This window comes from Leptonychotes weddellii, chromosome 9 (assembly GCF_054177405.1).
Source record: "Leptonychotes weddellii isolate Sample4059 chromosome 9, ASM5417740v2, whole genome shotgun sequence".
Taxonomy (NCBI): domain Eukaryota; kingdom Metazoa; phylum Chordata; class Mammalia; order Carnivora; family Phocidae; genus Leptonychotes; species Leptonychotes weddellii.
Genome location: NC_138377.1, coordinates 43,014,616 through 43,040,189, shown reverse-complemented (window position 1 = coordinate 43,040,189; position 25,574 = coordinate 43,014,616). Strand labels below are relative to the sequence as shown.

General features: G+C 41.6%; 1 protein-coding gene across 11 annotated transcripts in view; it reads right to left on the bottom strand.

Annotated features, from left to right (window-relative positions):
* TRIM9 (tripartite motif containing 9) overlaps positions 1-25,574 on the bottom strand; it is a 109,735-nt gene that overhangs the window by 13,302 nt on the left and 70,859 nt on the right. For 8 of the 11 annotated variants that reach the window (XM_081830524.1, XM_081830521.1, XM_081830526.1 and 5 more), the window contains exons 4-7: positions 21,407-21,517; positions 20,136-20,289; positions 12,167-12,324; positions 10,154-10,292 (exon numbers count right to left, since the gene is read on the bottom strand). In XM_081830524.1, the coding sequence (XP_081686650.1) occupies positions 10,154-10,292; positions 12,167-12,324; positions 20,136-20,289; positions 21,407-21,517 (562 nt within the window). The remainder of the gene's footprint in view (positions 1-10,153; positions 10,293-12,166; positions 12,325-20,135; positions 20,290-21,406; positions 21,518-25,574) is intronic. The other 3 variants (XM_081830522.1, XM_081830525.1, XM_081830530.1) reach the window with 1 other exon arrangement.

Below are 25,574 nucleotides of genomic sequence, written 5' to 3'. Positions count from 1 at the left end.
CTCATTGCCTCTGGGCAGTCCCCTCCAATTTACAGTTATTGCTTATATTCATCTGGATATATTCCCTTTGGGAAGTCCACTCGTCAACTGTAGCCTTACTATCTGGGGCCAAGATCACTAGTTCTTCAAGTATTTGACAGCAGTCACCAATCCCCTTTATTATCTTCCCTTTTCTGGGCTAAAAAGAATCTATTTCCAGCCCTTTTTCTATGCTATGAAATTCAAATCTTAACTCTCCTTGTCTTGCCCCACTGGACATATTAAAAAACATGAACCAAAGACACTAAGACAAGATTGGGTATAGTATTCCCACCCCCTGGTTTAGTCAAGTCACACAACTCACAATGAACATACACACAACTACCCATGGATATATTCTATGTTATACCCATATAACATATGGATGCAGGAAGGCTACATCCCACTTCCTCACCTCCCCTTGAAAGCACAACTATTGAGATATTGAGATCTGGAGAAGGCTTCTCAGCCATTAACGTTCTCTGAGCCAAGACAAATAGGAACAGGGTTTATCCCCCACCCCCCGACCTCCGCCAAATACATGATACAAAAGCTATGTTTCAGGTCATAGCTAATATTTGGGATCACTATTATTAATTTTTAATGTATAGATCACTAGAGAAAGACAAGTAGCACCTTAAAAGATTCTGAATGTCCTGTCATGTTTCATGACATGCAGTGATCCTGTCTGCTGAACAGTTTTGCTGAGTAAAAGCAGCTTATCAAGGAAGACCAATGGGAAGAGTAGTAGAATGCCAGCTGAACACTGGTGTGGTCACTCTAGGCACAGCTGTAACTCTGGGGTGGGGACGGTGCTCATAATGGGAATGTGTCAAGGCACACTTTCCATCAACTTGGTCAATGGCTACCATTTTCCTCTTGCCCTTGACTAGACTGCTTTCCCTTTCCACTCGGGACTGGCTGGATTCTGGAGTCGAGGCCTATGCTTAAAAGAAGCCATCAAAAATTATCAAAACAAAGGTCAGCTGGGGATCACACTTATTATTTACTGACTTTTGGGTTCAAGGTGAAAAAAGGATGTTTAGGTGATGTACTCCTGTTTGGCTAACAGTACATCTTTTATTTGTTTGTTAGTTAACATTTATTGAACAACTACCATGTGCCAGACGTTGTATTAAAACTGAGCAGCTAGGAAACAGGAACTTGGAGAGAGAGCTGACCATACGAAAAAGAATAATTTAGAGAAAATCTTCTAGGGGCAGAATTTGACTGATTCCAACATGTACTGAGTACGAAAGATTTCTGTGGTGTGGTAGAATATTTTGGAAATATTCCTCACCAGTCTGTGAGGTGTTATTTTTGGAATTCAAAGAGAAAAAGCAAACCAACAGGGCTTCCTTCTGACAGCGTATGCTAATGCAGCTTTCTTTGTGACTGGTAGAATTCTTGGTTATCTTTTTGTCTGCTCGGGAATGGCTTTATAACTCAGGCAGCCCTTGGGTGCTGGTCCAGCAAGACAGTTGTATTTCAAAGCCCAGTAAGACAAGATTATGTCAGTAAGAGCTGCACAAGCAGCATTAAAGATGAGTTTCAGTTCAATTATAAACCAGTTGTAAAATAATTTGCTTCTGTTGGGAAGATTTTAAAGAGATGAATGAAGGAGGCTGAGTCTCCTTAAATGATCTAATAAGCGTCCAAAGGCACAATTACGTCCAACTGGTACATAAGTTACAATGAAAGGTGGAATTTTAAGCTCTCTTAAGTGTGGCATTAACTGCAGTTGAGAAGTGAGAAACCAAGCTGTTTTGAAAAAATTCCTTTTAAGAGAAGAAATAGTCTCTTGAACACCCCTGGGACAGCTGCACACTCTGTCACCAAATCCTCCACTCCAATTTAGAATACCATGGCATTATTTATAAGTAAGTACCATCAGAAGAACTAAAAATTCTTGCATTTCAAATAGATACAACAGATTCCAAAGGACTCATCTGTTCCCCAGAGTGTCAACAGCAAAGCATATTCCCCTGAACCAAAGATAGGGTCTGGATCCAATTCAGTTCTATAGAAAAATTCAGGAAATTCCCTGGGATGTCAAGCATGTTGTCAAAATTAAAAGGAACAGAGTATCCCTCTTTTCTGGGCTCTGAAAACTAGCATGCCTCTCACTTTGGATTTTGTAAAATCTACCCAAATTTGTTCAGGTATGATTTACCTACCTTGAGGATTTTGTCTTGGAAATGCACATTCTTCTAACTAAATAATGTTTGGGGAGCTCTGATGCTCTGAATCAGGAAAAATAAAGCAGAGGCATAGGAAAAATGATCTCTGGTGGACAGTATATTCTTCCCTATATGATCCTTTATCAACTATTTTCTATTAGTGTTGAATTCTCTGTATCATAGGCAGATCTTTAAGACCTATTAAGACCCTTGCAGGAGGCAGGAGGTGTCTTTTCCTGTTCATAGCATTTTCTGAAACAGTTAACAGATTTCAGCAGTAATTTTGAAAAGAGAAACCATACAAGAAATCCAGGGGTACAAATTGAAAAGAACTTGGAGGTTATTTGCTCTAAGTCTATAGTTTTAGAGACAAAAATAAAAACAAAACAAACCCCCCTCCAAACCAAGAAACCCCTCCCAACACTCTCCCCAAACACAACAACAAAATAAAAACTCCTGAAATCCAGAGAGGTTAAGGGACACATCCCAAGTCACACTGCCTGCTGTGGTAGAACAGGATAGGGACCCAGGCAGGATCAATTCCCGGGGGAAAAAATTTTGGAAGTGACAAGGCCATTGCTTCTCTTTTGTGCCTTGGAAATGCATAAAAAGTAAAGTTTATGCCACGGGCTATGGGCACATTCTGGTGGTCTCAGGGGTGACCAAGGTTTGTGCAGATGAACCTAATATCATTCTTTAAATCCTGAGCCATATTGAGTGAGGGTGAATCTTTCTTTAAATGGAGCAGTTCTGTGGACTGGGGTGGTAGGGATTGAAAAGCAACGCATCATCCTCCCCTTTGGAATTTTGGTCATGGGGAGTGGTGAGCAGAGGAGTTCCCTGTTGTTCTTCTGAGATTGGATGAGGTTCTTCCCCACCTCCCCCCACAAGGTTACAGCTTCTCTTGGGCGGGGGTGGTTTACTACATCAGGGTTTAAGAGTGCAGTACTTACGTTGCTCCCAAATCACTATAAAATATCTGCAGAGATTTTGGACAGATGCATCTGGGACTATGCTGGGGCCATATTCTGCTTATACCACAGAATATTCTTTGGGTTATTTCTTTCAATGTGTGGGAGAAGGAGCTATCACATTGGAAGGGGTAGTGTGATGCTAATAGTCTAATAGGGGAAAATAAGCATTTTAATTTTACGAATAACATCTTTTTTTTTTTTAAGATTTTATTTATTTATTTGAGACAGAGAGAATGAGAGACAGAGAGCATGAGAGGGAGGAGGGTCAGAGGGAGAAGCAGACTCCCTGCCAAGCAGGGAGCCCGATGCGGGACTCGATCCCAGGACTCCAGGATCATGACCTGAGCCGAAGGCAGTCGCTTAACCAACTGAGCCACCCAGGCGCCCACGAATAACATCTTCTATGCCCCCTTTTAGAAAGCATTTTCTAAGATGTAATTTCAAGAATCCTAACCCTTTTATTGTCATTAAGGAAGACAATCCTGAAGTGTTAGGGAGGTGATTCCTGTGGACATTCAACTAAGACGGTGCTTGAGAACATCTTGTCTAAAGCCCGATTCTCCATTTATCACTGTTTACCCGATTCTCCATTTATCACTGTTTACCTTCTCTCCAGTTTCCTCACGGTTGAGATCTGGAGGGCTGAAGCTTTTGCCAATAAAGGGCTCTGTGGTTTCAACCAGAACAGAGCTCCAAGTCCCAGACCTCATTTGGTAGGGTCTTTTAAGGACCTTGCAGATCTGGCTCTGACATTCCTTTTCTTTCCCCAGCAGCCACCTGTCACTGCAAGCCAAGAGCATGTTCTGATCCCAACAGGGGAGAAGGGCCTCTCTAGGTGAATGCTTACCCTGGTGAGGGAGGGTGGGTGGGTGAGAAAGTGGAGATGCAGAGACAGAAGAAAAGGACAGGACCTGAGTAGGAGCTTAGATTTGATGCTGGAAAGGACAGCCTCTTCACACCTCCTTCTTAAAGGAAGAATGTTATTTTTTTCATCAAAATTCTAACATGACTCTTTGAAAGTGTTAGAGTCCATTTCTTCCTGGGGTTTCTGGATGAACACATGAGGCAGCTACATAATGCTGCTTCATTTGGACAAGATGTTTTCACCCACTTAGTAAACAGACTTAGGATAGATTTCCCTATTTCCTTCCTTTTAGCTGAGTGCAAATAGCACTCTTCTAATGTCAGCACTGAAGTGCACTGTGCTGGGCAGTGCAGGCTGGAAGGCCAGGGTCTGACATGTCACTTAATCTCTCAAAGGCTCAATCTTCCCAAAGGGAGGATGAGATAATAATTATAATACTTCCTCCTAGAGTGTGGTAGGTGCAATAATGGCTTGCCCCAAAATGTCCATGTCCTATAATCCTTGGAATTTGTTACATTACATGGCAAAAGAAGCTTTGCAAATGTAATAGGGTAAGGATTTTGAGTTGGAGAGATTATCCAGATGGGCCTAAGGTAATTATAAGCGTCCCTATAAAAGGGAACCAGGAGGCCCAGAGTCAGAAAGAGATTGGAAGACACTACATTGCTAGCTTTGCAGATGGAGGAAGGGGTCGAGAGCCAACAATACAGGTGGCTTCTAGAAGCTGCAAAAGGAAAGAGAACAGATTCACCTCTAGAACTACCTGCAGGAATGCAGCCCCACTCATACCTCACTGTTTGCCTAGTGAAATGCATTTAGGATTCTGACCTCCAGAACTGTAAGGTGATCCATTTGGGTTGTTTTAAGCTACTGAGTTTGTAGTAATTTGTTACAGCAGCGAAAGGAAATTAATACACAGGGTAAATCTGGAATATTGCAGCAACTGCATTAGCAGTGGGCACAGAGGTATAGTCTAAAGTCTTTATAGCTGTTTTAGGGTGAACAGAAAAAATTCCTGGTTTTTCTTTAGGACCTTATAGTGAAACATAGAATGGATAGTTTTTATACAGTTCTTCTACTGGATTTCAGTATCCTTAAAAATATTTGCTGGCTGTCATTTTTCATGGAATCTTTTAGTGGACAACGAAGAAAGTTCTTAGAAGCTTGACACAAAATGAGACCGAGTTTATTGCAATAGTTTTCTGACTGTATTTTGTCTTGTGATTGCATAAAGCCTTCTGAGATATACCTAATACCCATTACCAAGGGTTCCAGGTAATATACTGACTTCTAAATGTTAGATGGAAATATTTTTACAATTCATTGTATGCTTTCTTTCTTAATCAGAACACAAGGTCTTAATCAGAACACAAGCCGCACACAATGCTATCTTTTGACTTTTTCGTGTGTGGGGGGGTTCTGTTCTCAGTTTTCCTAGTTACCTTCCCTGCTCACCAGTCTCTCTTCTCTCTTCTAATGTGATGTTCCTAGTCTGCTGTGGTCTTCCCAAGCGGGTCATGAGCTCAGTGGACTCATGCATATAGTAAGAATAAGCAAGAACTGAGGGAGATCAGAGGGCCTGCTGTAAGGACAGCACAGGAGTGTCTACACCTGAACTTTGTCTTCTTTTTTTTTTTTTTTTTTGCCAATCAGAGGTCATTGTCACTTCTTGATTGTAAGATGACTATCTAGATTGCAGGGTGGATATCTTAGTTCTAGAGAGGTGAGGTACCATAGTTTTTAGGTGCTCTGAGTCAGGTGCCATGGAGTTCAAGAAGGAGGAGGAGTGGAGCCCATAAGCTCTAGGGCAGGGGCCATGCCTCATTATCTTCGTGATCCTGGGCCCAGCACAGTGCCTGACACAACTGAGGTGATCAGTTAATGTTTTTAAATGAATGAGGTTTCGTTATCATAGTCAGCTCAAGGCCGATTTTGAAGTTTTTGCCTTGCATACAGTTATTCCTTGTGTTTGGGTTTCTGTTTGTCCGTCCGTCTGTCTCTCTTTACTCTGGGAAGTCTTCCCTCCTTTTTGGATCATATTCATTTTCCCTGCAATATGTTGTAACTTATTACATGTAGCTATTAGATGTAAAACAATCAGAATATGATTACTATGAAAATATAAACTTAAAAAGCCCTGTTTGGGCGCCTGGGTGGCTCAGATGGTTAAGCGTCTGCCTTCGGCTCAGGTCACGAACCCAGGGTTCTGGGATCGAGTCCCACATTGGGCTCCCGGCTCAGCGGGGAGCCTGCTTCTCCCTCTGACCCTCTCCCCTCTCATGCTGTTTCTCTCTCACTCGCTCTCTAAAAAATAAATAAAATTTTAAAAAAAAAGCCCTGTTTTAGGGACACTTTTAGGGGGGCTGCTTGTTAGTCAAAATTAAACTCTAAATAGCAGAATTAAGATGATTTTAAAAAATGGAATGATTCATACATTTCTGGTATAAAATCTATCTGGAAAGCAATTGAGAAACACAGATCAAGGGCCTTAAAAGTGTTCATGCTTCTTGGTCTGGTAATCCCAATTCTAAGAATTTGTCCAAGGAAGATAACAAAGATTTGTGTGGGAGAGTACTGAAAGACTCAAAGGTGCCACTCTTCATGTTCTCACTCCCCTGAAGGACTCCCATCTCTGCTAAGATTGTGTGAAGCCATGCCCCTCCCTGAGAGGGGGATCAGAGAGAAACCCTCTCTTTTCAGCCAGCTAATAGTCATAGTGAGTTATTTGAGCCCCAGGAATGTTACCTTTGGTCTATTTCATTTTCTCTCCAGATTAAAGAAAAAGAAAAAGGTAAGTCTGTTTAGATAGGTAGGGGGAAAATAGGGAAAAATAAATAGGAAAATTTCCTATTCTGTTCTCAGCTTCGTCTTAAAAAAAAATTCTCTTTCAGGAGTAGAGTCTCCAGACAGAATAACCTCCAGAACTATGTGAGAAGAAGGCCTTGTTACATAATGGATATTCTTCTGCAGATGGTTTTAAAGACTTGTGACACAGCCATGATGGCTATTAAATGGATTACTTTAAAACTATATACAACTGGGGTTGTGGGCCTCATTTTAAAATTTCATTAAGATTCTTAATTGCTTACAGTTATATTTCTTCTTAAGTTAGGGTAATTTGGTTGAGATCGGCAACTGGCTTTATGTGCATGGCTGTCTTAGGTACATTCCCAAGAACTCTGCTTTCGGGGAACTAATCACACTTGAACTCATCTGGTAATGCATTTTCCTTTCCTTTTCCCTTTTAATAACACATTCTTTATAATTTCCATTGAATTAAATTATTTTTCATTGTTTCCCTGACTGATTCCCAGATACAAATTATGTCTTCCTGCTAGTCTCCTTTCCTTCCTTCACAGTGGTAATAATAACTTGAAAATATGTAACTAGTTGTGTGTCTATTAAGGCCTGTCTCTCTTCCTAGACTGTGAGCTCATCCAAGCAGGGGGACATCGGCTCACCCCTCTACACCCACGGTGTAGCACACAGTGAGCCTTTACCAAACACGGCCCAGTAAGTAGATAAACAAACAGAACTGCTTCTGGAAAAAATGATCAGCATTTATAACAACGTGGACATCTGATCTCCCCTGCATAATGTCACCTGTAAGTCAGCAGATGGTTTTATGATCATTCAAAGAATATAAGTGACAAGTGGTTTAAATCTCGGACTAAATGCATGTACATACAAGTGAGACTTGCTATCACGTATGAATTGGACCCTTCTGTAATACAGACATTTGTTTCGAACTTTGGGAAAGGGTTAGCTGTTGCTAAGAAGACCGCAAAACATCTTGTTACAGTAGAAAAGCCGAAATGAACCGCCACGCCATCCCCAAGAGCAGCAAAGAAAACAAACTTCCAGAGCAAACCTTTCCAGGAACTGTAGGAAGGAAGATTAATAGAGTATTATATAAGTTCAGTTAATGTATTGAACCCTGTCAGTGGCATTTTTCTCACTGATTTCTAAAAAAACAAAAATATATATATAATTTTTTAATTCTATAGGCTTTCTCTATTGTTACAAGATTGATCAAATCTTTTTTTTTTTAATTAGCTATTCATTATATATTTTTTCTTGCTTTCTAAACCTTGTCTCACCATGTGAATGAGTTAGAATGAGGGAGGAACAAATAGAACAAACCAAAGTTATGGAGAAAGTATGTGTGTGAACTTTATTTCATCATGAGAAAATCACTTCTGTGCAGTAACAGAGAATACTGATATATCTACACGATGATAAGGTTTTCTTTGTATTTAGATACATACCTTATATTTGTACACAATATATAAAATTCATGGAGGAAATTAATTTCTACAGTACAGTTTCTTTGTTGGAAGAGGACTTGTTCCGTTAGTTTCGTTTAGAAAATGACCCCCAGTTCTGTGACTGTGGTACCAGGGATCGCAGTTCCAATCCTGTAATTTATTAGACACCATAATCTTATGAACAGTGAGAGAAACTGAGAAACTACATCCTCCTGCAGGATGAAAAGAGAAACATGAATGCTCAATCTGCTATGCTAGTAACTGATTTTAGCGGAAGAATATGATTTCCATGATATATTATGAATAGAAATAGTAGGTCTCATGATACATATTAGCAACATTGCTGCAAACTGTCTCCCTGCTCTGACGGCATGCACTTCACTCTTCAATCAAACCACCTGGTACGCACGTGGGAAGCGAGGCCATCCTCATGAAGGGCCTTCTGCATGGCATGTGGGCAACTCTTGGAGGGCTTTAGCGTTTAGCATGGGACTCGGGAAAAGAGGCAACTGCTCTCAAGCAGAGAGGTCATCCCAGAGGGAAGTTGCTAAAGGGGTCATTCGGCAGGCTGTAGCTACCGCATCCCTATAACCCGATGGGAAATAGGTTGTGCGGGCATGTTTCCTTCCGCGAATCCTTCTCTTTGAATAGCATCCCTCACAGACTTACCACTGCTCCCCAAGCACGGTTTTTACGGCTAGGGGCCTGTCAACCTTGCTGTGGGATTTGAAGTTGTGCTTGTTTTTAACCATGTGAACCATTTAAAGGGTGATTGGCGCATGCCAAGGTTTGTGGGAAGTGGGAACAAAACACCACCACAGTTCTTTGAGCTAACATCTTGAATTTGAACAAAATCAACACACTTGGTTCTGCAGAGGGAAGTTATGGGGAATGCCAGTGGGGGTGACTTCTATGATTAAAATGACACCCAGAAGGTCTGAAAATGCTCTGGCACCGACCACAATCACCTCTTCATAGGTTTAATTTCATGTGCTGTAATTGCTTTTAAAATGAAAATGTTAAAATCCTCAGAGGTTATACCTGGTCATCAAAGGCAAGCCCCTCTTCCGAGAGGAATGGCTTGACTCTGATGACCAAAATATGTACAGTATGGCCAAGAAGTGAAAGTTCTCTGGGGCTTGACCTTGTACAGTGGCCCTTGGTGGCCTAACCCAGCCTAGAGGGACGGGCAAAGGTGAAAATGGCGAGGTAATGCGGAGTTGCTGGTCATTTCCTGTTTGGTGCCCACAGGAAGCCTCAGTCCTGGCGCCGCCGGCCTCGGCTTTGGCCGTGAGATGGAAGCGGTCCGCGCTGGGTAAGCCAGGAGTGGCCGACAGGCCCTCTCTGAACAGCTCTAGCACCCCACACCCATTGGAAACATGTTCAGTCACACAAATCCACAGCTGGAAACAACCTCAGCCCCACCCTCAGAAACAGGCAAGCACTACAGAGCAATTTAGAATCATCTGGGTAAAATTGGCAAGTGATGTGTGTCGTGGAGAAAGGGAGCCTGCCCTAGAGCCTAGATACATTTGTTTCACACACCGGGGGGGACATTCAGGCCTTCATTTTTTCAGCTTCTTCAACTGCAGCTTATTTAGAGTGTTATCAAAGGAAGCCGACGCCCCAGGCCATTTGAACTGCCGCTGTGGACTCTTTGGTTTGATCACATCCACATACCATGGGCTCTCTAACGGCAGGAGAGGAACAGCGGCATTGTGCCAGAATGCAGAGCAAGTCATGGAAACACTTCAGAATGTGGGCAGTGGTGGGGTTACCTCCGGGCTTGCCAGCCACTTTAGATGCCTCGCAGTTCTCGCTCGGAGGGATACTGCTGAAGGGCCTTACCCTCAGACGTTTGGAGGACCAGGGTCTTGCTGTACTGGCTCACTCCTGTTTTGTTGAAGGCCTTGATGCGAGCGTTGTATGTGCTGTTGAAGTGAAGACCGTCCACGGTGCACATCGTCTCCTTTCCAACATACACTTCCTGAGGGGCAACAAACAACAGGCCACCATTTAATGCCGGCCCTTGTGAGGGGTGAGGGACGCAGTGTCGCTCAGTGGTCAGGAGCAAGCATTTTGGTGGTAGCCTGATCTGGAGTCAAATCCTGTGGGATACTAAGCTATTTAATGGACTTAAGAAAAATTTTTTTTTAAGATTTATTTATTTATTATTTGAGAGAGAGAGTGAGAGCATGGGGAGGGGAGGAGCAGAGGCAGAGGGAGAAAAAGAGAGATAATCTCAAGCAAACTCCCTGCTGAGCGTGGGGCCTGTTGCGGGGCTCAATTTCACAACCCATGAGATCATGACCTGAGCCAAAACCGAGAGTTGGATGCTTAACCAACTGAACCACCCAGGCACCCCTAATTGACCTTTTTTTTTTTTTTAAAGATTTTATTTATTTATTTGACAGAGATAGAGAGAGAGAGCACAAGTAGGCAGAGAGGCAGGCAGAGGGAGAGGGAGAAGCAGACTCCCTGCTGAGCAGGGAGCCAGATGTGGGACTCGATCCCGGGACTCCAGGATCATGACCTGAGCCAAAGGCAGTCGCTTAACCAACTGAGCCACCCAGGCACCCTTTATTATTTATTTTTAAGATTTTATTTATTCACTGAGACACAGAGATACAGAGAGAGAGCATGAGCAGGGGGAGAGGCAGAGGGAGAGGGAGAAGCAGACTCCCTGCTGAGCAGGGAGCCCGATGCGGGACTCGATCCCAGAACCCTGGGATCATGACCTGAGCTGAAGACAGCTGCTTAACCAACTGAGCCACCCAGGCGCCCCCCTAATTGACCTTTTTAAGTCTCAGTTTGCTCATATGTAAAATGGGGACAATAATACCCAGTTTATGAGGTTGCTAGGATGATCATATAAGGAGGTCATGTGTGCAAACTGTTGAACATTGTACCTTATATTTAGCATGGGCCTGGCACCTTAATGAATGGTAATTACTAGTGGTTAGGGTTTAAAAAATTAAAATTGGGTGCTTATAGTTAGCATTATGCTTATTATTATTAATTTGGCATTTACACATATATTATTATACCTACCGAGCTCTTTATCCATCAGCATGATTTGTAAAAACTGGTTGGGTGGTTGGGACCACTTAGAGGGTGGTCTCTATGCTGTGTCTATAACTCCACTGGTAACTTTAGGAACTGTCACAAAGATTACACTCAGAGTCACAGGAGTATAGGTTTTATCGTGGTGCAGAGGGAAGGGGGAGGAAACAGGGGCGGGAGGAAGAATGACATTTCAAAGGCTTAAAATAAATTGTAGCATAATGCATCTTTAGCATAGGTTAGGCATGTGCCTCCCTCTTTAGCTGTAGGCTTCTGCAACATTATGCTGATGTAATGAGTAAAAATAATTTTTATTCAAAGCACAGCCTTAAAATGATAACTCTCTGGTGGGATACTAACCAGATTGGGGTCTGGGATCCTGGCATGCTAAGAATTTTATATGATGGATTATCTAACTGACTCTTAACAACAATGCATGTGGTATGTGTTAATATCACCCCCATTTTACAAATGAGGTCCTGAAGGCTCAAAGAAATGAAAAATGGGCAGTCACATGGCTAAATGCTGGAGTCCGGATCTGAGTGCAAGCAGTTGGACTCCAGAGCTTGTGGCCTGCATGGGCCTTCTCTTCAGAAGGGGAGGGCAGTTTCTATTCAGAGACTCCTTCGTCCATCTTTGACGGTTCAAGGAGAATGCAGGCCTCAGTTGAAGGGCAGGCAGACCCTGCCAGGATGGTCTGGCCTCAGGAGAGGTGGGTAAGCTTGGCCTGAGACCCCACAATGGGTCCTCTGAGGTGGTCCCTGGCTTTGGTTAACAAGTAGCAGATGCTCTACTTACCCGGAACTGACCACCATTGCCGTCATCCAGCTCCAGAATGTAGCCTTCGGCAGGCACCGTGGACAGGGGTGGCTGTTTCCAGGACAGCGTGGCGCTGTTGTTGTGAGTACAGCACTCCTCCAGCTGCAGGATGGGGGTTGCTGGGACTGGAGAGGAAGCTAAACAGAAATTAGTGTAACCCTGGCTTCTGCTGAGTTGCGAACATTTCAGGATCTTGGAATGAGTCGTGGCTCGACTAAGTAGCTAGCCCATGGGGGACCTGAACTGGATCCCTTCCAGAGTCTCTAGGAGTGGGACTGGGTCCTGAGCTGCTGTGCTGCCTTTTCCCAAACTCGTGGTGGCACTTCTTACCTTAACAGTTGGGGAGACAATTGCTCTGTTCTCACCCCCTTGAGCACCGAAGACATCATACTTAAGGGAACTATTTTAATGTGGGATGGGTTTCCAGCCCAGCCCACTAAAGCCCATGTAACCTATAACACGGCTGAAAAATGTATCATAAAATTTATTCTGAGCCTTGGCCCCCAGTGTATAAACTTGGAACTGCCTATTCAGAGCAGTTTGTTTGTTTTACCAGTGATTCTACTCAAGGTCTTGTGCACGTAAGTAGCTGCAACAGTGGATTTTTGAAAAATGGACAAAAGGACATAAAAGGACATAAAAACAGTGATTTCTCCATTTCAAAACTTCTGAGGAACTTGACCCCATTCTTTCATGGTAGCTATGCTAGCTCAGGTCCACTCTCTGCAGGTGCAGAACAGCCAACTGTGAGCCTGGAGAGCAGTATGGGAGCAGAAGGGGCCCCGCAGGGGAGGGTCAAGGTGTCCTTGTGACTTTGCGAGAATCTGCCACAGTACTACTGGTCACAACATGCCCCTGTCCCCATTTTGTGCTGGGGGTCTTTTCTATTACTTCAAACTGCAGAGCGGTTGAGCCTTCAGACACATAGACATAGAACTGTTAGGTACCAAGCAATCCCAGTTCCTAACATATGAACTCAATGTATGTATTTGGGAGCAGTGTTTTTACCAACTGTTTAAAAATTTTTTTTTTTTTTTTTAGCACCAAACCATTAATTTATTTTTGTAGCACTTTAACAACAGGAGAGAACAGTTTGGGCCGCATCCAGGGACATTTAAACGAACAAATGTTAATTATGGAACACCTGGCATGCTGTACCGAAATTGGACTCTGTGTCATTCATCAAATTATCTGCTCCCTGCCATCACCTCAACCCCAAAGATAGTATATTTAATAGCAGTTTAGGAAACAGGTTCTATGGTGGATAAGCTAAAGAGCAATAGCAGTGATCAGAACACAAGAGATGCGAAGGTGAGGCAAGTCAATTATGCTTAAGAAAAGACTTTTATACAAGAAGACCATGCTGGACAATTACGATGAACTCTAAAAAACAAACTGAGGGTTCTAGAGGGGATGGGGGTGGGAGGATGGGTTAGCCTGGTGATGGGTATTAAAGAGGGCACGTTCTGCATGGAGCGCTGGTGTTATACGCAAACAATGAATCATGGAATACTACATCAAAAACTAATGATGTAATGTATGGTGATTAACATAACATAATAAAAAAAAAAAAGAAGACCATGCTGGAGTTACTAGAGCAAACATAACAAAATCAAAATTATGACCAGATAATTGGAGGTAGTGAGTGTAGGGACGGAAATCATGTTTCAGATTTCAATGGCATAGGGTTCAGTTGGTCTTATGAGAGAAGAGTGGCTTCTATAGCCTCAGAGGTCCCCGAACATCTAGAATTGGAGGAAAGGAGATAGATTCATTGCCTTGTTCAAGAAATAGACTACAGGATCGGATGGGAAAGGGAGGAGAGAGAAGACGTTACTCCTAGTGATCATCTATCCATAAACAGGCATCACCTAAGAGTTGTAATTGGAGGGTTAACTTGAGGTCATCACGTATTAGGAAACCACTTGGTCATTAAACATTTTTCCCTTATAAAAATAATAAATTTTAACATATTAACTATGGAGTAAATTATGATGAGTTTAAGCAAACCGTTCTTCAAAGGGCTTCTAGAGACATGGAATGACTCTCCCCGGGGATATTTGTTCTGAGCTGTCCTTATGAATCAGAACCTACCATAAAACAACCTATTCCTTGGACTCTCTTTATTTCATTAGCTCCCCCATCAATCTTCATTTTCCCTTTGTTCATGTCTCAGGCAAGTCTACATTTCATCAATTTTAAAATCAAAGAATAAGATCACAAGATGGTTTCAACTTGAATCATGCAAATGCTTGCAGTGTCTCTGATAAGAAACTCAAATTTCCTTGTATAGGCATAGGTATAATTAACAGATTAATTGAAATACATGGTGTCATGTGTAATTAAAACATGGGAACTTCATTTGTAAGTCCTCAGTGGATACACTTTAAAAGACCAAAAAGATAATAAAAAGTCTAACCACTCATAATCTTCAGATTTTAATATTGTCTAGAACTTAAATTAAACAAACAAAAAAGTGAAATGAGGGAGGGAGAGAGAATGGAGAGAGAGGGAGGGAAAGGGAGAGAGAGAGAGAGAAACGAAAATGAAGGACTATAGAGACATATGCATGTCTAAATCTATTTCTTAATGTGCTCAGAATTATTTTTTCTGTTTCCTTATTTACCCCAAAGTGACGTGGCCTATAAAAGGCAAATGTGACAAAATTACAGCCTCTTCGACAAAGACTAAGGCTGACATTTTAGAAAAACGGATTTTATAGTGGGTGTTATGTTATCCTATTTCACTTTATTAGGTATAAAAGAAATGGTCTATAAGAATCCAAAGTATTTTCAAATTAACTTGTTATTTGTGTTTTGGAAATGGGTGGCATCACAGTTCCTGGGCTGAACTCTAAGAAATTTTTATTTTACTGAAACTTCTGTCATTGAACTGCCGTAGCTGTCTTAATCTTAACACTTTCACCACCATTCTTGGACGTCTTTGTTTTTCCTAAAGAACCAGTTTCTCCTGACCTGATCAGAAGTCTATTGCTTAGCATTCTTTTGGCCCATAATATCAAGCTTCAGGCTAATAATTCTCTCCTTAGTTGCAGGGGGCAACCGTTCTTACCGACTTCCTTGAAGGGGACTCGAGCCTCAGCTCAAAATTAAATTCTGCAACAGTGTCTTCTTAAAGTTTTCAAATGTCTTACCTTTTTAAAGGCCATTCTCGTTCAAAGTATAGCTTACATTTTTTGTACTCATTTAATTTTTTTTCCCAAATCCTGCCGATTGTCAACACTCACCACGCTGCGGGATTCCTCTGTGAAAGGTCCCAAGAGTGTGGCGGGGACATGTAAGGACACACGGCCTCCCACCCTGGGCGTGGAAACTAATGGTGGGTGGTGCTTTTTGAGTGCCTGGCAGTATGCTGAGAGGTTCTACATGTCGTCACTCACGTGATGTTCACAGCACCCCCCACAAGAACAAGTGCTGTTATCAGCTCTAGTTGGTAGATGAGGAAACGGAAACAGACAATCTTCACAGCTACTCCGTGGCGGAACCGGCGTCCAAGGCCCAGCAGGCCGGCCCCAGGGGCTGTGTGCATATTTGTACCACGCTGCCTCTCCAGCCCGGGTGTGTGATAATAGTGTACTGGAGGGAAGTCCCCACACCTCATTCCAAGAGGAATGTTTCCTTTTGCTTCCTGTAACGTGAGTGATAAAGTTCCCCGAGACTTGCTGGTATAGATTAACAAAATATTTCACCATACAGAGCATAATGCATCGATTTATCGAATCACTGTGTTGTCTGCACACAGTGTGGACACGAGTGTGACACACTGGGTGTCAACCATACTTTAAAAATTGTGAAAAGAAAAGAAAGAAATATTTCACCACAAGAGCTACGGTGGTTGAGAATGCAATTCTCCTGAGTCATCTTGTCTAAATGTTCCCTGGTGGACCGTCGTTCCTTTTTGTGGTGGCTGAACAACACAGTGGCATCTTAGGAAAGTTTATACTTTAGAGGAACAACAAGCCGTTTCTGCAAAGCTCTCATTAGTACACTGTTACAGAGAAATGTGAACGTGGGTTTTGAGGACATGCATTGCAGGTCTCCAAACCATGAACGGATCATGTGCATGAACAGATGACATGCGAGTCAGCGTGTGTGCTCATCCCCATCCCTGCCAAACCCCTGGGTGCTCTTTCTCTATGATTTATAAGAGGGTCTGTTCACATCACACCGACCTTGCCCATGACCTTGGTGCATACTCAGGGCTCTTATATTTGACATGAGTTCATAAAGATAAATGTGTTCTTAGGTGACTAGAGGCACTTAAGGGATTAACAGCCATTGGTTTATGTGTTAAAAAGGCTTCGGGGAGCATTTGGTCACTGTGTCATATCCTGGTTCAGAATGAACATGCTGGCATTTCTTTTCAGCACTGACTCATGAATCTTGGGAATTGTCTATACTTAAAACAATTCTGGGATAATATTTTTCTGGGGCTGTTGGAACAAAGGTACCAGCATTCTCCACTTAGATTTCAGTTGCTTGAGGGTGATGCAGAATCAGAAAGGGCAGATCAGTTAAATCCTTCGCTCATAAGAGAATAATTTTCTTGCTGAGTAGTAGCTGAGTGGTAATAGTTTAAAAACCAGTAACAGACCTATCTTCTTTGATATCAAGAAAAGAAAAAGGCACCTGAGATGAAATTCCAAAACCAGAGAGATGCTAGAATTTCCAGTTAAGAATGAACAGGTATTTTTGTTGTTAGTTTGAGTCAGAACTTTAAATGCGTATTTTAAGTAGCTTTGAAAATATTTTAACTTTCTACTGTAATCTGCTTAGCATAATTAGGAAACATATGTTGAAGTACATGTATTATATTAATGGTCAGATTATTTTAGCACTGTTCCCAATGCTATTTAAATTTTGGCCATTCTTACGTGGATTTGGGGGTACAGTTTCTTGAGATATTTTTACTGACAAGCTGTGAAAGTGCAGTGTATTAAACTGACCAAGCATATCCTATGGAAAAACACTAACACTACACCCAGCCCAGCTGTGTATGTTAACAGCTATCAAAGAGGCCAGTAGGAGTAGTCTTAACTATAGCCAGGCAAGTTCTATTGCGTCATGACCTTTTGGCTTTTCCTTTCCATCAAAAACATCTGACAGATAAAAATTATTCAGTGTCTAAAGTGTACTTGTCTCTCACTGAATTAATTAAACTTAACGAGCACAAAGCAAAGCATATAAATTAACTCTGCAGAAGGATACTAATCAGCAGTAACTGAAATTAATATGAAGTGTTAAAAAGAAAAGGAAAATGGAATAATCCAGTCTCATCCCAAATGGCCTGTGAGATGAACTTCGTAAATATCTGTTTGGGATCATTTTGTGTTCCGGCTGAATTTTTGCTGTGAGTGTGTTCTGCGTCTTGGCCTTGAGAGCGTGTGGCATTCTCGGCCGTGTGTACAGACTTTGGTGGAGTGGACACACAGCCATGTTCACGCATACGTCTGCGGGCAGCCTGAAGCGGCCAAGTGACACTGCTTTAGGAACGGGGTCTGTGAGGCCCAGCACGTGAGCCTGCAGTTCCCATACCAGATGAAGGGCCTCTTCATTCCAACACAATTGTTACCCTCCTGCCAACTGGCCTGGACTCCACTCTGGGCAGATGGACATGATTCAGAAGGACAGCAAATGGGGGAGGAGAGGGATCCATCAGTTGCTGAAAGCAATTCAAAGCCCTGAGGCTTTTCCCCTCTACCTGCTCCATCACCAAGCCTAATTGGGTTGGCTCCTTTTTTTCCCCCTTCCACCAAAAGCCCTTCCATTGGCCTTTTGCGATGAATTTTCTCCTCTGAGCTATTTGTGACATGACCTTTCAATGATTTTACCTCATTGAGAGAACTGGATCCAGAGAGAGGCTGATTGAGGGGGATTTACCTGGGGCTCCATATATTACTCAGATGGCTGTATTTCACAGACCACCGTGGGGGTGTTTAAGAAAACATTTATAACAGCAAGAAAGACGTGCTGCAACAAAAAGTTAAATTTCTTAAGTTTAAGAGAGGAAATTCGGTTATTCCTCGAAGAAGCCAGTTCATAAGACACTAATGTTATAGCACAAACCGGAAGTTGTAGGTGCAGTGTCGGGAACTTCGCTTCCTGGCTTTGAACCCCTGCCCTGACATTCACTAGCTGTGTGAATTCAGGCAACTTATCCAGTTTTCCTGTGCCTCAGTTTCCCTAGATACCTACTAGGGTTGTGAGAATAAATTGAATTAATCCACGTGAAGCACTTAGGAGAGTATCTGGTTTGGTAAACAGTCAGGAAAATGCTAAACATTTTTGTTACGGCAACGAAGTACTTTTATTAACAATCTATATATTCTCTACTCCAAAAATCAATTAAGGCATCATCCCAAAGCAATACATAACAAACAAAAAATGAGAAAAGTGAAAATAAAAGTGCAAAAATCCATTAAAGGGGTGAGAGAGGTACCTGGGTACACGGATGAGTTTAGCTATGTGATGTGACTCATAAGTGCAGAGCCCTAAGACTTGCTGGGTTAGGTGCTTCTCTCTGATAAAAGGAAGCACGTAGATTCTTCTTAAAAAACAAAATTTTTAAAGCACTAAATTCTAAGTCCTTTATGTGGCTGCTTAAATTGGGAGAAGCAAAGAGCAAATCAATTTCTTCAATTTTAAAAAAGATTAGAACATAACAAAATTACAGAAATGAAGAACAGATAGATGGTTGCCAGGGACTGATGATGGCAGAGGGGAGGGATGTGGGTATGACTATATGACCATGATGGGATAGCATGAGGGAGGTCTCTATGGTGGTAGCTTGACTGCAGCCGTGGTTAGATGACTCTACACACCTGACAAAATGGCACAGAGTGATACGTATACATTGTACCAATGTTAGTTAATTCCCGTGTGTGTGTGTTTTTTTTTAAGTGGGCTCCACGTTGGGTGTAGAACCCAATGTGGGGTTTGAACTCAAAACCCTGAGATCAAGACCTGAGCTGAGATCAAGAGTCAGATGCTTAACCAACTGAGCCACCTAGGTGCCCTTAATTTCCTGGTTTTGATATAAGATGATAGTTATGCAAGATGGAACCAATGATGGAAACTGGGCTAAGGGTAACTGGACCTCTCCTTACTATTTTTGCAACTTCCTGTGAATGTACAAATATTTCAAAATGAAAGTTAAAAAAAGAGTATTTTTCCAATGGATATTACTTACACTGCTGTGAAAAGATTGTTGCATGTTTGGTTTTTTATTTTTCTTTGAAAGAGTTATTTTCCTTAAGATAATTTTAGGTTCTTGCACTTCCCCCAGCCACCCAAAAAGTCTCAAAGAGATCTCGCATATCCCTTAATCACATAAATCACATTTAACTTTTAAAAAAGTTAAAATTTATTTCAAATCTTCATTTTCCTTCTGTAACCAGGCTTGCATTTTCCTAACCAGTATTGGCAAGTCAACTCTAATCCTCTCAAATTCCCACTGATTTATGCTCAACCATTTGCTCGCCACCTATCCATGTGGAAGTAGTCATTTCAGTTCTGAACTGCCTTGATTTATATCAATATTTCTGGGTTACTTTCTGTAACAAGATTTTATTTATGTACAGTGATCTCCTTATCTTTTTTTATGTCAGCTATTCCCTGATGTTGGCTTGTGACATCTCTAAGACTCTTAAGGAGGCAAGCCTTGAGTTTATCTGGATTTATCTGGCTTTCTGAGAGGTAGGTCACATGGCTACAATGGTACGTTTCTATGTGATAAGCTAGGAGCCACTCCAGACTTTTGTACCATTAACCAGACGTGTATGTGCGTTTACTTCCCCGCCTCTTAGGTGATTTATAAACCTGCTAGCTGCCTTTTGTTTGCTGCAATCTGGCACAAAGCCTCGATCCTGCTTCAAGCATCAGTATCCACTCGGGATGTTGCTCTATTTGGGGGGGATGCAGGCACGCACCTTTCATCTGCACGAAGTCGAGCTGGTGAATGGATTGCAGTAGAGGGCTGTTGTCCAGACTCAGGTCGAAGTCCGTGGTCATCCTGGGAGTGAGCGTGCCTTTCCCCCACTGGTCCTCAGTCAGGTGCACTCTCCTTATGAGGGCGTCAGAAATCTAATCACATCAAAGACCACAGCCTAAGAAATATAATACCGCACTGGACACAGAACCCTGCTCCTACACTCTCCAGGAGCATTACCAAACCACTTTGGGACTCACACCTTTCCTATCTCCATGTAGGCAGTGAGAAGCCTATTATGACAAGGGTCACCCGTGCAAATCTGGGTGCTTTTGTGAGTCGGAGGGAGCCACTATATAATTAGCAGCTGTAAATTGCTCTAATAGATAAACCTGGCTACGCTAATAATATTTATGACTAATCAACTAAAAGCCAACAACATTAAATAATATTTTGGTGATCTGTTAATCCTAGTAGAACTAACAACCCTAAGTTTCTAATAGGAGGTGTGGGTATTTTGTCAACCCTTGGAAGGAGTTCTATAAAATAGTTTAGAGAGGCTGCATATGGTAATCTGTAAAAGTGGAATTTCTTACACTTTAAGCCTGTCATCTTCTGTATCACTTTATTCTTTGATAGAGAACTCTTCCATTTCTTATATTTAATCTCCCTTTGTCACTCTTGGCCAGTTTGATAAAACATGAATTGGAAGGAATCTATGTATTCCTTAATAAAATCTCCCTTAATCATTGAGATCAAAACATAAGTAAAATTCAGCTGACATCATCACATCTCATTAAAACAATCAACATTGAAAAAATCATGAGAAATCCAAGGAATGAAAAAACTTCACTTTATTTGGGAAATCACTGGCCAGTAGGAACTGTCAAGAAGGTAGAAGCCTTGCATATTTAGACATTTCTAGCTGACAAAGCTGTCCAAGATATTAGTGGAAAGGGACCCAATTCTTAGGCAAGGCAGTAACTCTGCTTTGGAGGAACTTACAGGGAATTACATTTTCATGATTAAACATGAACAAAAACAAATTTTAAGAAGCCCATATACTTCTCAATCTTGTAGCACATGGTGGCAGAGACTTCCAGGAAGTTAGCAGAGTTTTGCTGGTGCCCACATATACATGGCAGCCTGAAAGTGGGTTCCATTGTGGAGGGACCCATGCTCAGCAAGGGCTGCTGGGAGTCTGGCTGTGGCGTTGTAGACTGAGTTTCATGGGACATTGAGAATCTGAAGTGGAAACTAGTTGACACTTACCTGCAAAAAGCCACTAGGATCATTTTCCTTAATGACCTCCAGGCAGTACTCCATGAGACCTGTGGTCTGGCGCAATTTCACTGTGCAGTGAGAGATCTGATCTCGAACCACCTACGATTGATGAGAGAACAGAACAGTCCAAAGTGGCACAGGGTGAAAAAGAAGCAAACTGTGGTGCTGAAGGAACATCTTCTTCAGGTTCCCCTTGCTCCCCATCTTCCAGGAAGCTGACACTGTGAGCTGTTCTAAGCGGGAGGTCATGGAGAGTCTACGAAGGAGCTGAGCAACCTGAGGTGCGGCTGCAGCTTCTGTTCTGCGAACAGTCACCCACCTGCTCCCACCCTGTGCCTCTCTTCTAAAGAGCAAACATCCCCATCTGAACCCAATTCCTTCTCATTCTGATTCTTCTTCCTGAGTGGGTGGTGGGATGGGGTTAGAGGTGAAACTTGCTGAAGACAATGAGCTGATGGCAAGGAAGCCAGACAAACATGAATGCAGAGTTAAGTTTTGAGTATAACCCACTTAGAAGCAGTCACTGCCTCATTTGGGAGAGCAGTTTTTTAAAAAACATTTTATTTACTTATTTAGAGAGACAATGAGAGAGAGAGACAGAATGAGCAGAGGAGTGGCAGAGGGAGAGGGAGAAGCAGACTCCCCACTGAGCGGGGAGCCCGATGCGGGGCTCGATCCCAGGCCCCTGAGATCATGACCTGAGCCGAAGACAGACGCTTAACCCACTGAGCTACCCAGGTGCCCCTGGGAGAGCAGTTTTAAAGGCTCTCTATTTACCATGCTGTGAGTCTGTTTTAACCTAGAAAGGCATCTCTCTGAACATGCAGTTTCTGCCTCTGGGAAGTGTCAAACATATGACAGTCCTTGAAAAGTTTCTTTCTTCAAAGATTCATTTTCCATGTCCTCTGCTCAGTGACCCAAATCCTCAAGTAGTTTCTGAGGCTAGAGTTGAACAAGAGTTTTCTAGGAACCTCAGTTACTTACATCCTCGGTATTTATATTACTTTGTAAAAGCCTCAAAAATATCCAGCCTTCTGGATTTTATAAATAATAACTAAAATTGAGTTTTAATAATAATTATTGAAAAGCTTTTTCTTCGTTCTTTTCAGTTTTGATTATACATTTTCCATTAAAGATTATTATATCTACTTTCGAAAACAATTGGAAAACAGACCAAAAAAAGCAGTCATCTCATCACTCTAATGCAAATTTTTAAAGCATTTTGATATTTCCTTTTAGGTTTTATCCTTGCGCTAGATATATTTATAGTTGCAATCATAATATGTGACAATTTTACCTCCTTCCCACTTAACACTATACCATAGGCATTTTACATGTTGCCACCATCAATAAGTGTTACTGGCTCCATAAATATCCCACTGAGTGGGTTATTGTAATTAAGTAACCATTCCTGTTCCTCTATTTTTGGACATTTAAATTCCTCCTAATTTTTTTTGACAATTCATCCATTTATTTTTGCTGGTGTCTGTTTCTAATTTTTGTTTTATTGTTATAAAATATACATAACATAAAATTTACAATTTTAGCTATTTTTTAAAAAAGATTTTATTTATTTGAGAGAGAGAGACAGAGATAGTGACAGAGATAGTGAGAGAGAGAGAGAGAACGAGCAGGGAGGAGAAGGAGAAGCAGGCTCCCTGCTGAGCAGGGAGGTGGATGTGGGACTCGATCCAGGACCCCGGGATCATGACCTGAGCCGAAGGCAGACACTTAACTGACTGAGCCACCCAGGTGTCCCAACCTTAGCTATTTTTAATTAGATAATTCTGTGGCATTAAATACATTCATATTGTTGTGCAACTCTCATCACCATCCATTTCCAGAATTGTTTTCATCTTTCCAAACTAAAACTTTGCACCTATTAAACAATAACTCTCTGTTCTCCCCTCCCCACTGGTCCCTGATGATGCCACCATTCTACTTTCTGTTTCTATGGATTTGACTACTCCAGGACTCTCATATAAGTGGAATCATATAATATTTGTCTTTTTGTGACTGGCTTATTTCATTTAGCATAATGTCTTCAAGGTTTATCCACATTGTAGCTGATGTCAAAATTTCTTTCCTTTTTTTTTTTAAGATTTATTTATTTTAGAGAGAGACAGAAAGCACGAGTGGGAGGGGCAAAGGGAGAGGGAGAGAGAAACACAAGCAGACTCCTTGCTCAGCACAGAGCCCAATGCAGGGCCTATGATCGCATCCTGAGCTGAAACCAAGAGCCGGACTCTTAACTGACTACACCACCCAGGCACCCCTGAATTTCCTGAATGATATTCCATTGTAGGTACAAAGCACATTTTGTTTATCCATTCATCCACTGAGGGACACTTGGGTTGCTTCTACCTTTAGCTATTGTGAATAAAGCTGTTATGAACATGGGTATACAAATATCTGTGAAAGTCCCTGTTTCACTTCTTTTGGGTATATACCCTGAAGTGGAATTGCTGGATCATATGGTAATCCTATTTTAGTTTTTTTGTGGAATCATCATACTGTTTTCCGTAGCAGCTGCACGGAAACATTTTATATTCCCATTAGCAATGCACAAGGGTTCCAACTTCTCCACATCCTCACCAACACTTATTACTATCTTTTTAAAAAAAATAATAATAGCCATCCTAATGGGTGTGAAGTGGTATCTCATTGGGATTTTGATTTGCATTTCCCTAATGACTAGTGATGCTGAGCATCTTTTCATATGCTTATTGGCCATTTGTATATCTCCTGTGGAGAAATGTCTATTCAAGTCCTTTGCCCATTTTTTAATTGGCTTGTTTGTTTTTTTGCTTTTGATGCACAAAATTTATAAATTTTCATGAAGCCCAATTTGTCTACCTTTTCCTTTGTTGCCTGTGTCTCTGGTGCAATATCCAAGAAATCACTGCCAAATCCAGTGTTGTGAAGCATTTGCCCTGTGTTTTCATCTAAGAGTTTTATAGTTTCAGTTCTTACATTTAGGTCGTTGGTCCATTTTGAGTTAATTTTTGTATATGGTATTAGGTAATGGTCCAACTTCTTTCTTTGGCATGTGGATAGCCGGTTTTTCCGGTGTCATTTGTTGTAAAACTGCCCTTTCCCCATTGAATGGCCTTGCCACCTTTGTCAAAATCATACTGTTTTCATTATTGTAGCTTTGCAGTAAGTTATATAATCAGGAAGTGTGAGAACTCCAGTTTTGTCCTTTACACGATTGTTTTGGCTCTATGGAGTCTCCTAGTTTTTTTGACAGATGATTTGTTACCCCTTTTTCACTTTTAATAAAATTAAAATAAAAAATAAAGTGTAGGATTTAAAATCTCCGTGTCAGAATTGGTGAAAGAAACCAACTTTGATGTGAAGATCGGTTTGTGATTTTGGCGGGGAGAGGGGAGATCAAATTTAAAATTCAGTGATTGACTTATTTTCTTCTGACATCTAGTATTCTATCAAACCACCATCCCTATTTGTTGGTCTGGGCTCATGGAATGCAAATTATTATTATTATTATTTTTAATAAAAAGTAAACAGGAAGATTAAGTTTCTGCTTCTTATGGAGAAAAAAACACAAATTACCCAAAAGCATAAAAAAAAATCCAGGACAGGTGACCTACCGCTAATATGCTACTCCTCTCTGCTATCTTAGGTGTAACTAAATTATTCCCAGAAAATGTTTTGATATTTTGGTAGCCAGTGCATCAATGCTTCTAGGTAGTAGGAGTCTCAGCAGTTGCCAATCACTATCCAAATGGCATCTGTCCTAGGACTGTGCATACATAACCGACTGGTGCTCAAGTCTGAAATAACAAGCACAGACTAGATCTGGGCCTTGTAACCCAAAGTGAGTCTGCTGTTGAGGCAAAATAGACATGAATTGTTGTGTTTATGTTCCAGAGCATTCAGATCAATGATAATTTTATGACCTAAATGTACTGAAATAAATACGTTAATCAGGCCTCATAAAATTCTATGTTTGCTTCTCTAAATTTCCTTCTCAAGCAAGATTTATTTGATGCCGAAGGAACTGTCTGATTGTTGGAGCTCTCTGACTACTCTTAAGAAGCTTCACTGTAGTAAAGAGTTGGTGAGTTTCAGTGGGGGTTGGCCATTGGCTCCTGTATTCCATGGTTCAAGCTTCTTGGAAGGACTCAATATCCCT